At 39.8% G+C, this 13,968-nt stretch overlaps 1 protein-coding gene across 2 annotated transcripts in view; it reads left to right on the top strand.

The window, feature by feature from the left end:
* Positions 1–9,247, top strand: part of DSE (dermatan sulfate epimerase) — a 79,705-nt gene extending 70,458 nt beyond the window's left edge. The window contains exons 4-6 of one of the 2 annotated variants that reach the window (XM_047102535.1): positions 1,220–1,459; positions 3,824–4,031; positions 6,577–9,247. In XM_047102535.1, coding sequence (XP_046958491.1) covers positions 1,220–1,459; positions 3,824–4,031; positions 6,577–8,326 — 2,198 coding nt within the window. In that variant the 3' untranslated portion in view covers positions 8,327–9,247. The remainder of the gene's footprint in view (positions 1–1,219; positions 1,460–3,823; positions 4,032–6,576) is intronic. The other variant, XM_047102536.1, reaches the window with a different exon arrangement.
* The last annotated feature ends 4,721 nt before the right edge of the window (positions 9,248–13,968 follow it).

The following is a 13,968-nucleotide window of genomic DNA, read 5'->3' as shown; positions in this document are numbered from 1 at the left end:
ATCCTCACTGGTTCTATGTTTTAAATATAAGCAAACAAAACAAACCTGAAATCTAAAGACCTAGGTTCAGATCAAAGTCCTGTTCACTTTTAGTCATGTGTCAGAGGTCTTGAACAAGGCAAGCTTTCTGTAATTTTGGAGTAACAATGCCTAATTGAATTGTTAAAAGGATTAAGTAAGATTGTGTTCAGTGCTGTGGAGATTACAAATGTTTTAGAAATGTGAGTTGTTACTGTTACCAAAATGCTAGCCTTGCAAGAATTATAGAAAACTAGCATTTTTGAGTCAAAAGAATTTTATAAAGTTTGTAGGCCTTTAATTTTCAGTTGCAGAAATTGAAAAATGTGACAGCTTGAGCGCTTGAACCAAATTTTGGACCTCATTTTAGGTAGGTTCAGAACTCCAAGTTGATTATTTTTACCATTAGATTGTCACTCCAATGGTCTCTCTACCCCGCTGTGCTGCCTTTTGAGATCCTCTGGAATCTAAAAGCACATGAAGAATGAGAAACTGTCTTTAATGACAGGACAAACTGAAGACTATCTGCTTAGGCTTTATCGTATTTGCAGCTTATTAAAAATCCTATAAAATAATGGTGCAAGTTGTATGAAGTATTAAGCTTCAAAAATATTTTCAAGTAGTAGTTTTTAAAAAACTTGAAGGAGTGCCCGAGGGGCTCAGTCCGTTGAATGTCCGACTTCGACTCAGGTCATGATCTCACAGCTCGTGAGTTCGAGCCCCACGTTGGACTCTGTGCTGACAGCTCAGGGCCTGGAACCTGCTTCGGACTCTGTGTCTCCCTCTCTCTCTGCCCCTCCCCCGCTCACGCTCTGTCTCTCTCAAAAACAAATAATTTTTTTTTTTAATTTAGAAAAATTGAATTAAATCTCAATATACAAGATCTTTACGTATAGACATAAAGTTATCTTAGATGTGATGAGGTTTCAGTTTATTTAACAGCGGTACTCATTTCAAGGTTTATCTTCATTTAATAAGGGACTTGTATTCAAGAACTTTTTAACCCACATCATGGACCCGACCCAAACCTAGATTAGCAGAATGCTGTTTGTAATGTTGACAAATGAGTTTTGCAAAATGCCATTTGTAATATAAACTAGCCAGATGACTCAGAGGGTTTTATTCGGCTATCATTTTGCCAAATTTTGTTTATGCTTTATTAGAGCCATAGTGATTGTATCCGTGTGTTTTCATTCTTCAGGGTATCTCCAAGAAGCATACTTATGGACCAAACAAGTTCTGACCATCATGGAGAAGTCTCTGGTCCTGCTCCGAGAGGTGACGGATGGCTCCCTCTATGAAGGAGTTGCCTATGGCAGCTACACCACTCGATCCCTCTTCCAGTATATGTTTCTCGTTCAGAGGCACTTTGATATCAACCACTTTGGCCACCCATGGCTGAAACAACACTTTGCGTTTATGTATAGAACCATCCTACCAGGTACAGTGAGGAATCAGAAGTGGGAAAGTGGGAAAGCATTAGCTATTATGTTTGTTTCTGATTATGAAAATGGGCTAGATGAGGAGAAGAAATGTGAGGTTTGAGTCATATTGAGGTTAGACTTGTCAGAAAAATAAAGAATTCAAGAGTTATGTTATCACCAGAACATTTCGGGAATTAATGCGAGGATTTGTGATTTACACACTCTAAAACTTGGAGCATAATGGATCAGATGCAATTCATAGCCCCCATAGTACTTTTATTTTTGTAGATGTAAAACTTGGGTACGTATACAAATTACTTTTCATGAATCTTCACAAAATATAAACATTTATGATTACGTGGTAATTTTCCTTGACGTATGATCATAACTTGAATCTCTTTCATTTTTTAGTTTTTAGTTTTTATTTCTGAACTATATATATATTCAAAATGAAAGATTACACCTATGTATTTGCTGGAGCTTTGGTGTTTTGTTTAAACAGTTTATTGAAAAAAATTACATAAAAAATAAAAAAATGAATTGCTGTAAGGGCACCCGGGTGACTCAGTCAGGTCTGACTTCGGCTCAGGTCATGATCTCACGGTCTGTGAGTTCGAGCCTCACGTTGGACTCTGTGCTGACAGCTCAGAGCCTAGAGCCTGCTTTGCATTCTGTCTCTCGCTCGCTCGCTCTCTCTCTTTCTGCCCTTCCCCTGCTCATGCTGTGTCTCTCTCTCTCTGTGTATGACTCAAAAATAAATAAACATTTGAAAAGTCAAAAAAAAAATGAATTGCTATAAAACTTCTAAATTCTGTGTTGCTATGTAGCTTAGGCTTCTAAGAGAACTGGCTCTAAAAACAGATGTATTTGATTCAAGAACGCATTCATTTCTAGGACAGCCTTATAACTCTCATTTCTAAACAAGACTAAGATGTTTGAAAAAGTTTAGGATGTAGATTTTCGTCAGGATGGGGATTTTTTTTACCCCAGTGAAATGCAATTTTTAGGTGGTGATTCTAGACCTCTAGTAAATAATCCAGTCTTTAAATCTTTTGCTCTGGTTGTTTACACATGAACTGAATAGTACTTCCATTATTGGATTAGTTATCTAGAAAACATTACAGAGCAAAAGAACCCTAAGATTCTTAAAGTTTAGTTGAGACTTAACATTCAGAACCCTATTGTTTCACTGCATATTCTTAGAGGAGAGGTCTGTTTTGTAGTTTATCTTGATAAACAAAGGCCATCTAAAGCAAGGGATCTTGAAGAGGTCTCACTGCTTTGTAATTTGAGCTGAGATCTAACAGCCAGCCACATCACTGCTGTGAGCTGTGTCCCTGACTGCATCCTAAACTGGAAGACAGTATAAATACCTCTAAGAGAAAGATGCATGTATTTGTGCCAATTAATCCAGCAAATCTTTATTAAACATCTACATGCCAGGCATTGTATAAGGCAGGGGATTCAAAGACAAATAAAGCATATCATCTGCTTTCAGGGAATTCACAGATTAATAGAAGATTCAGAAGTCACATTTTATCATAAGATTTATTTGCAGTAGCATCTACGAAGCTGGTAGAAGTGAAAATACTAGCTGTAAATTATGTAAATACAGTCATGGCATCTTTTTAGAAGGGATTATGTGTTAAAAGTCAGCCTGTTCTCAACAGCATTTCTCTTTTTGTTCCCTCTACAATGTCTGTTCTAGTACCGATTATTCCTGTCTGGCTCAGAGTTGCCTCCCATTCTTCAAGAACACCTGGATCATATCCAGTCTTACCTGCTTTTGTTTTGCTGACCTATTCCTGTATGATCTTTGCATTTTCTAACTTCCAGCAGTATGTATTAGCAGGCTCTTCCATGGGAATTGTTTTCTTCCTATAGAAATGGAGTTTCTCCCTTAAACCTTATCACTTCCACTTTATTGGATGCAAGATTGAGGCACCTTCTGTCATTATCTTGGCATGGAACGTGGGTTGAGTTGGTAGGAGAGCTGATGTTCATTCCAGGTTCTGCAGCTCACCATGCACCAGAGGATAGATAGCCTGTGTGTCTACGCAAATATAATTACACGTAGCACGGACACTGGAAAATGAGGAAGGGGGCCGTATACATACGCATTAGGAACTATGGCACTTCTGTTACCAATAATAAGCTGCCACATAACAGACACAAACTTGTACACAAGATTTGTGGAAGGGCTTCAGAGGGATTCTGATTAACTGGGCTGGAGTAAAGCCTGGACATTGTGTTTTTGGTTTTTTAATCCAGGATACAGAATTGATTCTAATTTGCAACCAGCATTGAAAATCATTGTTTAGATCTTCATGGGAATATGCAGTTTTACATTTATCTTAATTCTGTCAAACCTCTTACCCCAGGGTTTCAAAGAACTGTGGCTATTGCAGACTCCAATTACAACTGGTTTTATGGTCCAGAAAGCCAATTAGTGTTCCTGGATAAATTTGTCATGCGTAATGGCAGTGGTAACTGGCTGGCTGACCAAATCAGGAGGAACCGTGTGGTGGAAGGTCCAGGAACACCATCCAAAGGCCAGCGTTGGTGCACTCTTCACACGGAATTTCTCTGGTATGACACGTGGGGCTGTCTAGGGGGGCGGGGAGGGGGGAATTGGGCCCTGGGGATACAGGGTGCTAGTTTATTGCAATTAAAAAGAACAACTATCTAAAGTACTTTGTAACCCTTTCTCCATGCCCCCTCCCGCCTTGCAGCTTCAATTCATATCACAGCCTTTGACACTGCTAGAAACATTTAGAAACAGTTCCTTACATGTAAGATCTCATCACTGTTTGCGGTTTTTTTTTTTTTTTAATTTTTTTTTTCAACGTTTATTTATTTTTGGGACAGAGAGAGACAGAGCATGAACGGGGGAGGGGCAGAGAGAGAGGGAGACACAGAATCGGAAACAGGCTCCAGGCTCTGAGCCATCAGCCCAGAGCCCGACGCGGGGCTCGAACTCACGGACCGCGAGATCGTGACCTGGCTGAAGTCGGACGCTTAACCGACTGCGCCACCCAGGCGCCCCTGTTTGCGGTTTTTGATTTTCTCATACTGGGAGATGTCTTAGGTTCACATATTTAATAGATGTGCATGTTTTGATTTCCATCATTTTTGAAATCATATAAAGAGAAAAGCACAAAATTTAGACTGGGATTTACTCCGACAATCACACCAAAGAAATAAATAAATAAAGGTAGTAAAATGTTTTGTTTTAGTAAATGGAGCATTATAATCTTCTAATAGCAAAGCTGTTACTAAATTTTCAAAACTATTTAAAAGTGTTTGACAGTATTTGACAGTTTCACTTTGATAATAAAAGAACCATGTAATTTTTTTTGCCTTAATCTTTTAAGCCCAGAAAGAGAAGCCAGGGCCTCCTGTTTAAAGTTCTGCCAAGTATATTGTTGGCATCCAATAAATTAAAATAAAAATTACAGGGAACTGGTTAATCATTAATCCTTGATGTCTTTTCAAGCTATTGAAATGTGTATTCAACTCCAAGATCAGCTTCTGTGGTTTGCTCTACTTCTCTTCATTATTTTTTTTTAACTTAAAAAATTAAGAGAGGACAAAGACATTAATAAAGTTAAAACTGGTTATCCTTTAACCAGCATTCTAAAAGACTGTTGTCACAGATAAAATAGTAATTTGATATGATTTCACTTACCCTAAATATATGACCAGGAGAGCCCTATAAAGCTGACTCTAGGAGTCAGATTGATGCTAAATCTCACTTGGTTCAAATTCTGCCATTTATAGGAATATGCAAAGTGACCAAAGTCAGAGAAGTATTACCAATTTGTTTTATATCTGGATTTGTTAAATCACAATAATTAAGTCAACATTATTAACTAGACCTGAAAAGAGACACAATTTCTGATGGCCTGAGATTCTAGAACAAGAGACAAAACGGCCAAAACCAAACACCAGTAAGATTAACTCTACCATTGGTGATTGATTCATTTCAGAGAAAAGTATCTAAGAGCTAATAATCTAGGCCTGCCTTTCTTCCCTTGAGCAGTAAATCATCCAGACCTGTCAGAAATGTTATCTCAAATCATCAAAAGCAAACAGTCTTGTTTATGATTACTTTGGGGGCCTCTCTGAGCCACAAACCTGTGTTCTTAATCACTGTGAAAGTTTAATGTTAATTATTGTATAAATTTGACAATAAGCATTTGTCATAAATAAAAAAATGAGAGGCCATTTATTGTCCAAAATGCATGACATCATCTGCAGATTAAAACAAAACCTGTGAGTGTGGGTAGGTACTAGTAGCCACAATTATAAATCTCCTGGTATTAATAGTTTCTTGAATTTCATCCACTTGCATTTGTTTTGTTTTAATTTTTTTAAGTTTATTTATTTATTTTGAGAGAGAGTGCACACAAGCGGGGGAGGCGCAGAGAGAAGGAAAGACAGAATCCTGAGCAGGCTCCACCCCATCAGCACAGAGCCCGATGTGGGGCTCGAACTCATGAACCATGAGATCGTGACGTGAGCTGAGATCCAGAGTCAGATACTTAACCGGCTGCGCCACCCAGGCGCCTGTCATCCACTTACATTCTTACGTGTGGTATTGGTAGTAAATTTTATCTAGTGTGTGAAATTCAATTCTATTTAAATCTATTTTTTTAGAAGGTGAAAGTACTCTACCAAACTTTCAGTAATATCAGCCATGACAGAACAGTACTTCCTAACAACTTGAGGCTTGTTAGAGTCTAGATCCTAACACGGGGTTCTCTAGAATAGGCACCCCTGGACTAGTTTAGATGGGAACTTAATTCTGTGAGCCCTGGTCATTTGGATGGCAGTTCTGAAATCGTTACGTGAAGAACGTCCCTGTAGTATGAACAGCAGCAGCCATTTCAGGCTCAAGCCCAAGGATCCCACGGTGTGAAGTACTCCTCTCCCGTTCAGCAAGGGTGCTCCCCTGTGCATGCTTATCCACGGGTGTTTCCGGAAATGTCCCGAATACAGAATACACTGCCGGCCCTCTGGGGAGCATTGTGTTGTTTCCTCCAGCCACGTCACAAAGTGGCATCACAGTCCTGATGTGTTATTTAACTTCCACCAGAAACCCATTTCATTGTTTAAAAATGAATCCTTTCAGGTATGATGCCAGCTTGAAATCTGTTCCTCCTCCGGATTTTGGCACCCCTACGTTGCATTATTTTGAAGACTGGGGTGTTGTGACTTACGGAAGTGCCCTGCCTGCAGAAATCAACAGATCGTTTCTTTCCTTCAAGTCAGGAAAACTGGGGGGCCGTGCAATATATGACATTGTCCACAGAAACAAATACAAAGATTGGATCAAAGGATGGAGAAATTTTAATGCCGGGCACGAGCATCCTGATCAAAACTCATTTACTTTTGCTCCCAATGGTGTGCCTTTCATCACTGAGGCTCTCTATGGGCCAAAGTACACCTTCTTCAACAATGTTTTGATGTTTTCCCCAGCTGTGTCAAAGAGCTGCTTTTCTCCCTGGGAGGGTCAGGTCACGGAAGACTGCTCATCGAAATGGTCTAAATACAAGCATGACCTGGCCGCCAGCTGCCAGGGGAGAGTGGTTGCAGCAGTGGAGAAAAATGGAGTGGTTTTCATCCGAGGGGAAGGTGTGGGAGCTTATAACCCCCAGCTTAATCTGAGGAGCGTGCAGAGGAATCTGATCCTCCTTCATCCACAGCTCCTTCTCCTCGTGGACCAAATACACCTGGGAGAGGACAGCCCCTTGGAGACCGCCGCAAGCTTCTTCCACAATGTGGATGTTCCCTTTGAGGAAACAGTGGTAGATGGGGTCCACGGGGCCTTTATCAGGCAACGGGATGGTCTGTACAAAATGTACTGGATGGATGATACCGGCTACAGTGAGAAAGCAACCTTTGCTTCAGTGACATACCCTCGGGGCTATCCCTACAACGGGACAAACTACGTGAATGTCACCATGCACCTCCGGAGTCCCATCACCAGGACCGCTTACCTCTTTATAGGGCCGTCTGTAGATGTTCAGAGTTTCAGCATCCACGGGGACTCCCAGCAACTGGATGTGTTCGTAGCCACCAGCCAGCATGCCTACGCCACTTACCTTTGGACAGGAGAGACCACGGGACAGTCTGCCTTTGCACAGGTCATTGCAGATCGTCAGAAAATTCTGTTCGACCGGAGTTCAGCCATCAAGAGCACCACTGTGCCCGAGGTGAAGGACTACGCTGCTATTGTGGAACAGAACCTGCAGCATTTTAAGCCAGTGTTCCAGCTGCTGGAGAAGCAGATCCTGTCCCGAGTCCGGAACACAGCTAGCTTTAGGAAGACCGCTGAGCGCCTGCTGAGATTTTCAGACAAGAGGCAGACGGAGGAGGCCATTGATAGGATTTTTGCCATATCGCAGCAGCAGCAGCAGCAGAGCAAGTCAAAGAAAAACCGAAGGGCAGGCAAACGCTATAAATTTGTGGACGCAGTCCCTGATATTTTTGCACAGATTGAGGTCAATGAAAAAAAGATTCGACAGAAAGCTCAGATTCTAGCACAGAAAGAACTGCCCATAGATGAAGATGAAGAGATGAAAGACCTTTTAGATTTTGCAGATGTAACGTATGAGAAACACAAAAACGGGGGCTTGATGAAAGGCCGGTTTGGACAGACGCGGATGATGACAACTCGCAGCAGAGCCCCTTCCGCTTCGTACACCAAACTATTCCTGATCCTGAACATCGCTATTTTCTTTGTCATGTTGGCAATGCAGCTGACTTATTTCCAGAGGGCCCAGAGCCTGCATGGCCAAAGATGCCTTTACGCAGTCCTTCTCATAGACAGCTGTATTTTACTGTGGTTGTACTCGTCCTGTTCCCAGTCACAGTGTTAGCGCTAAAGCCATGCGTTGCCGGATCGTTGTGTGGTCACAAGAGTCTATGCAAAAAAAAAAAAAAAAAAAAATTGCCCTAGTTTGTTACTGGAATTTTTATCTCAGATTCATTTTAACAAATTAAGGGGAAGATTTTTTCATACAAGAAAGCAGGGATATGGAGAAATAGGAATTGGAAAGGCAAAGGTTTATCAGAGGAAGAAGAGTAGCTTGGTTGTCCCATGGTGTTTCTGGAAGTAACTGGCTTGGCTAAGTTAGCAATGCATATAATACTACCCTTAGAAGAAACAACAAGTCTGATTTTAAGTGATATTTTTTCTTGAGAGAAAAAGATTTAGATAGATTTGGGTTTTATTAATATTAATTTAATGATGTTTAGCAGTTTCCAGATACTATTTTATGGCAAAGACTGAAGCCCACAATAATGAGAAATTCAGAAAAATTTTAATGGTGGAATCATGTTGAAAAATAAGTATTGCTAAGTCCTGGGATGGCAGTGTTCACTTCCTTGGAGGGTAGTTCATCAGGGAAGTGACAGCAGGATCTGCATATTGGATTACTATTCGGACAACATAATAAAATGATGACAGATGATCATTAAAAAATTGAAATATATTTTTCTGTAGAAAACACATCAGTGAATGAATATTTCCTTGATGTTGGTCTCTGCGCACACATAATGCATCCATTTGTTGTTCAACAAATAAGACAGTTACAGGCAATTTAATTTTCTATTTTCCTTATATGAAAAACTGTTATAGACCCAGTGACTCAACTTCAGAATAAAATATTTTATACCCCGAACATTGATTTCAATACCAAAGAAGATGGGGGAAGCTAAAGTTTGGATATGATTCTTATGTTTTTTTAATAGAAAACTTTAAGTTTATTTTGCTAAATAAACATCATAATTATGATTTATCTGTAGTGTCTTTCTTCATTGTTGGATTACATTAAATGTGTGTGCAACAGTTTTGAAATCTTTGAAGAGAGCTGTTTATTTGGACCATGCATCACTTATAAAGTAGTGTTTGAATTGAAAGAAGTACTTTCTCTGCTACATACCTTTTTGTTGTCTAATCCTATTTTAAACATTTGGAACAAAAGCCAACTTCTGATACTTAAATACCAAACTTAAAAACATAAACTTGCTATAGTTATTTTAGTTAAGTTCTCAGGTGGTAACAGGAGCACAGAGTACTTGAAACATATTCCACAGTTTATATTTCAGCGTAAGAAAATTATCTACTTCCAGGGAAGTTAAGAGTAAATTATCTGACGTTCCACATAGTTGAGTCTTGCAGATTTCCTCCTTGAAAACAGAAAATATGCTTAGCTCAAAGTTTACAGTAAGAACGCATGCACTGATTTGTAGGTTTAAAATAGTAATGGCAGTCTTTTTATTTGTCCCTTTTGTTCATGGACATATCAGTAAGTAACAGAAAACAAGGAAATGGAGAAACTCTTAGAATCACCTTTTTTGCGGTTCAATTTTGAACCTTCTTACGTAAAGTAAACCCAGGTTTTAACTTTTAACTGTGTTTCACTCATTACACTTGGAATCTAGAAAATGACTTCTGAGGAAGTATTTTTCCTTCTTTCATGGAAGAAGTCTCTAGGGAGGATGTCATTACACACTGTTTAAAAGAATAATGTTTTCAAAAGAATAATGCTTCCGTTTGTCCTGCATGGACGCTGTTACTGGGATTTAAACTTGCTTTATGTGACAGTTTCTCCGTTTACTTAACCTCATTCAAGATTCCTCTCTTCTGTTTTTCATTCAAAAGGATGAATTGTCTGAAATGATCAAAAGCAAATTTAGGAAGAGAAAAAAAAAGGGAAAATTGCTCTTTGAGGCTACCAAGCAAACCTGATCTCAGATCCAAAAACTCAAGGCATACTTTCTAATACCGATTAAAAGTGCAAGCGAGTGCCAGATTCAGCTCTCCTTTTGTTTTCGTTAGGTTAGGGCAGACAGTGAATTAGTCATCATAGCATGGCCCAGTCTAACACATTAGCTCATTTTTTAAGCAATTTTTAAAAATATGGTAATCATGCATCCTTGAAGCAAAATTCATTAACTGGGTGTTTTTCCCCTTCTAATTGGACCTCATATTTCACTTAAAAGAAACTTCCAGAGGCAGTGTCTTAAGTGGTTAAGTAAAAAAGAAAATGCTGAAACAAATCACAGCTCTTTATAGTGAGACATGTTTTATATCAGGGATAGTGCATATTTGAATAAAACTAAGCAACTCTTTGTCCCAGAAAACCAAGCAATGTTAAATCTCCCTTGTAACGGAGTAATCAATTATGGAATCTGTTTCAGGGCTGCTCACTGAAAGGAGTGTTTCAAGTTCACTGAATAATATGTAAACTGTTTTTCAGGGGATTGGCAGGACTCTAGCCTTAACCTTAAGAAAAGTTTGGGAGTTAATAGCATACACATTTTGTGCAGTGAAAGGGGCATGCGTATTCCCTGGTTGGTAACTGATTAGCTTACAAACAGCCATGAAGATGGATGAGACGTATCTACTAAGAACATTCTTTTGAGATCATTGTTATAATTGTTAATAAAGTCGGTGGCAGGCCTTGTTCTGGAACTGTTTTAATGATTAAAACTTATTGTATTGCCTAGAATATTGAATGAATTCTTCCACGAATATTTAGTCATGATTTTAAAGAAGTAGCAAATGTCCTAAGTTTGATAGTTTTAACAGAATATCATGCACACTGAATGTTTTTTTGAAAGAAAAATTTACATTATGATTTAATCTGTTAAAAAAAAAATCTTGATAGTTTACAAAACTGCCCACAAAGGAATTTGAGATTTCTCCAAATTTTTCAGAGAAACCAAGTTGTGAAATGTTGTATTTGTAAGTTAAAAACTACATTCATGTTTTTCCTTAGAAATATAAACAAGATTGGGGCGCCTGGGTGGCGCAGTCGGTTAAGCGTCCGACTTCAGCCAGGTCACGATCTCGCGGTCCGTGAGTTCGAGCCCCGCGTCGGGCTCTGGGCTGATGGCTCAGAGCCTGGAGCCTGTTTCCGATTCTGTGTCTCCCTCTCTCTCTCTGCCCCTCCCCCGTTCATGCTCTGTCTCTCTCTGTCCCAAAAATAAATAAACGTTGAAAAAAAAAATTAAAAAAAAAAAAAAAAGAAATATAAACAAGATTAAAATGGATATGACGATGGGGAATAGGCCCATGTAATTTATCATCTGAACTAGGCACTTTGGAGAGTTAAAGGAAGAGCAAACTACAGATATAAACCAAGAATGTTCTGGGAACACTAGGACATATGGTCATCTATGCCATAGACAATTAGTTAATTCAGGAAATGAAAGAGGTTAAGTAGGTGCGTGCAAAGTTCTCACTTGTACTTTAGTGCTAAAAAAGGAACTTGAGATGATCTGATTGTGCCTCCAAATTCTACAGGTGGGGAAACAGTCTTCAGCAAAGGGGCTTTCCTCTCTCTCACTTCCTGTCATGCTTATTCCTGCGCTCATTCCATTTCCGTTGGCAAAGTCCATTGGCTTGATTCTCCCGTCTTTAGGATCACGTTGAGAAGAGGTCAGTTTCTGCAGCTTGTTTAGCTTACTGGCAAAGATAAATACTTTCCCAGCAGTGTTTCAGCTATTTGCTTTATGCTGTAACACAGATGAACTGCTGATATTTCTCAGGAAATGACTGCAAGGAATCATGCAATCCACTCCATAGTCTAAATAGTTAATTTTCGGTCCTCTATTTTAACAGGTTCAGACACATCACCACTTGAAGAACAAAGGTCGAAGTTGCACTGTGACTTTCTTGTTCTTCTGGGCTGTATAGTTGCCCTCTCTTTTGGGGAAAGAGGTTTTGGGGGTTTCTTTTTCAGTTTTAGATTTTTTCCCCAAGTTATACACATACATGATTAAAAAGGTAAAATAGTACTAAGAGCCTTGCATTTTTATTTATTTTTAAATGTTTATTTTGAGAGAGTGTGCAGAAAAGCGCAAGAGGGGGAGGGGCAGGGAGAGATGGAGAAGAAGAATCCCAAGCAGGCTCCAAACTGTCAGTGTAGAGCCCAACACAGAGCTTGATCTCATGAATCATGAGACCATGATCTGAGCTGAAATCAAGACTTGGACACTTAGGGGAGCCTGGGTGGCTCAATCGGCTAAGCATCTGACTCTTGATTTCAGCTCAAGTCATGATCTTACAGTTCGTGAGATCCAGCCCCGTGTCAGGCTCTTCTGCACTGACAGTAAGGAGCCTGCTTGGGAATCTCTCCTTTCTGTCTCTGCCCCTCCCCCACACGTGTTCTCTCTCTCTCTCTCTCTAAATAAATAAACATTTTTTAAAAATTAAAAAAAAAAAGGCAGATTCTTAATCAGCTGAGCCATCCAGGTGCCTCAAAAGACATGTAATTTTAAACACATCCTGCCCACTCGTTTTTCACTCTAGGTTCATGCTTTCCAGAAGTAACTAATTTTTGATTGTCTTAGCTGCTCTGTCCGTTATGTCCTTGTTTATGATAAGGTCTAAAACTTCTTACCAGTGAAGAAGAGGATTTAGCTCCCTTGCCCATCTCCTCTCTCTTCACACCTGTTTCATTCACCCCCAACCTTCTAACAGAGCTATCATAATTTTTGGTTAAGTCACCATTCAGCATTTCCATACTTACCACCATGATAAGTAGGACCTGCGGGTTAGCCATGTAGAGCACTATCTTGCTTCTTTCCATGTAGAACTTTGGTTTCCCCAAGGTTAATGACTATTTCTTTTTTCCATTTGCTTAGTTGTCAAGCAATTTCATTTCATCTCCCTGTTTTTCCAATAGGAGTGGGACTCTCCTCCCTCTATGTTCAGTCACCTCTATGTAATCAGATAGCCCTTTGTGTTCTTGGACCAGCCCTCCTTACATGTTAGTTGTGCTCAGATCTCTTTTCTCCATCATTCTGAGGATTCTGTGTGCCTTTTTCTGTGTAGATCTTCTGCTGCTTGAACTTCATGCTTCCTTTTTCTTCATTAATATCTCTTTTTTTTTTAACATTCATTTTTAAGAATTGAGAGATAGAGCAAAAGCCAGAGCATAAGTGGGGATGGGACAGAGAGAGAGGGAGACACAGAATCAGAAGCAGGGTCCAGGCTCTGAACTGTCAGCACAGAGCCCGGTGTGGGGCTCGAACCCAAGGACCACAAGATCATGACCTGAGCTGAAGTTGGATGCTTAACCGACTGAGCCACCCAGTTGCCCCTCCTCCCTGAGATTTCTGAGGAAGAACACGTGAGTGGTAAATATCTTGCCCCTTTGCATATCTGAAAAAAATTTTTATTCTCTCCTTTTGATCAATCACTTAGCCAACAACTACTGTAGGTTGGAAATAACTTTTACTGAAAATTGTGATGGCGTAGCTCCATGACTTCCCAAATGTTACTGAGTTTTCTCCTGGACAGAGCAATTTTCAGCAAAGTCTCCACTCTCCTCCCTGGTTACTTCAGCAGAGGGATGCTGGGGGAAGGAGGCGCTTAATAAACCTAACTGCCTGTGTTCTCAAGGTCATGGAGGAAGGGAGCTAGAAGCCTCACTTATTCTCTGATTAAGCTCAGCATCTCCACTCTCAGCTGCGTCATGTCTTTAATTCAGAATCCCTCTTCTCAGTC

Source organism: Lynx rufus, unplaced genomic scaffold (assembly GCF_022079265.1).
Source record: "Lynx rufus isolate CCGP_SWC_20201006 ecotype Redwood Valley unplaced genomic scaffold, mLynRuf1.p SCAF_6, whole genome shotgun sequence".
Lineage (NCBI taxonomy): Eukaryota > Metazoa > Chordata > Mammalia > Carnivora > Felidae > Lynx > Lynx rufus.
This window is presented reverse-complemented; position numbering and strand designations above follow the sequence as displayed.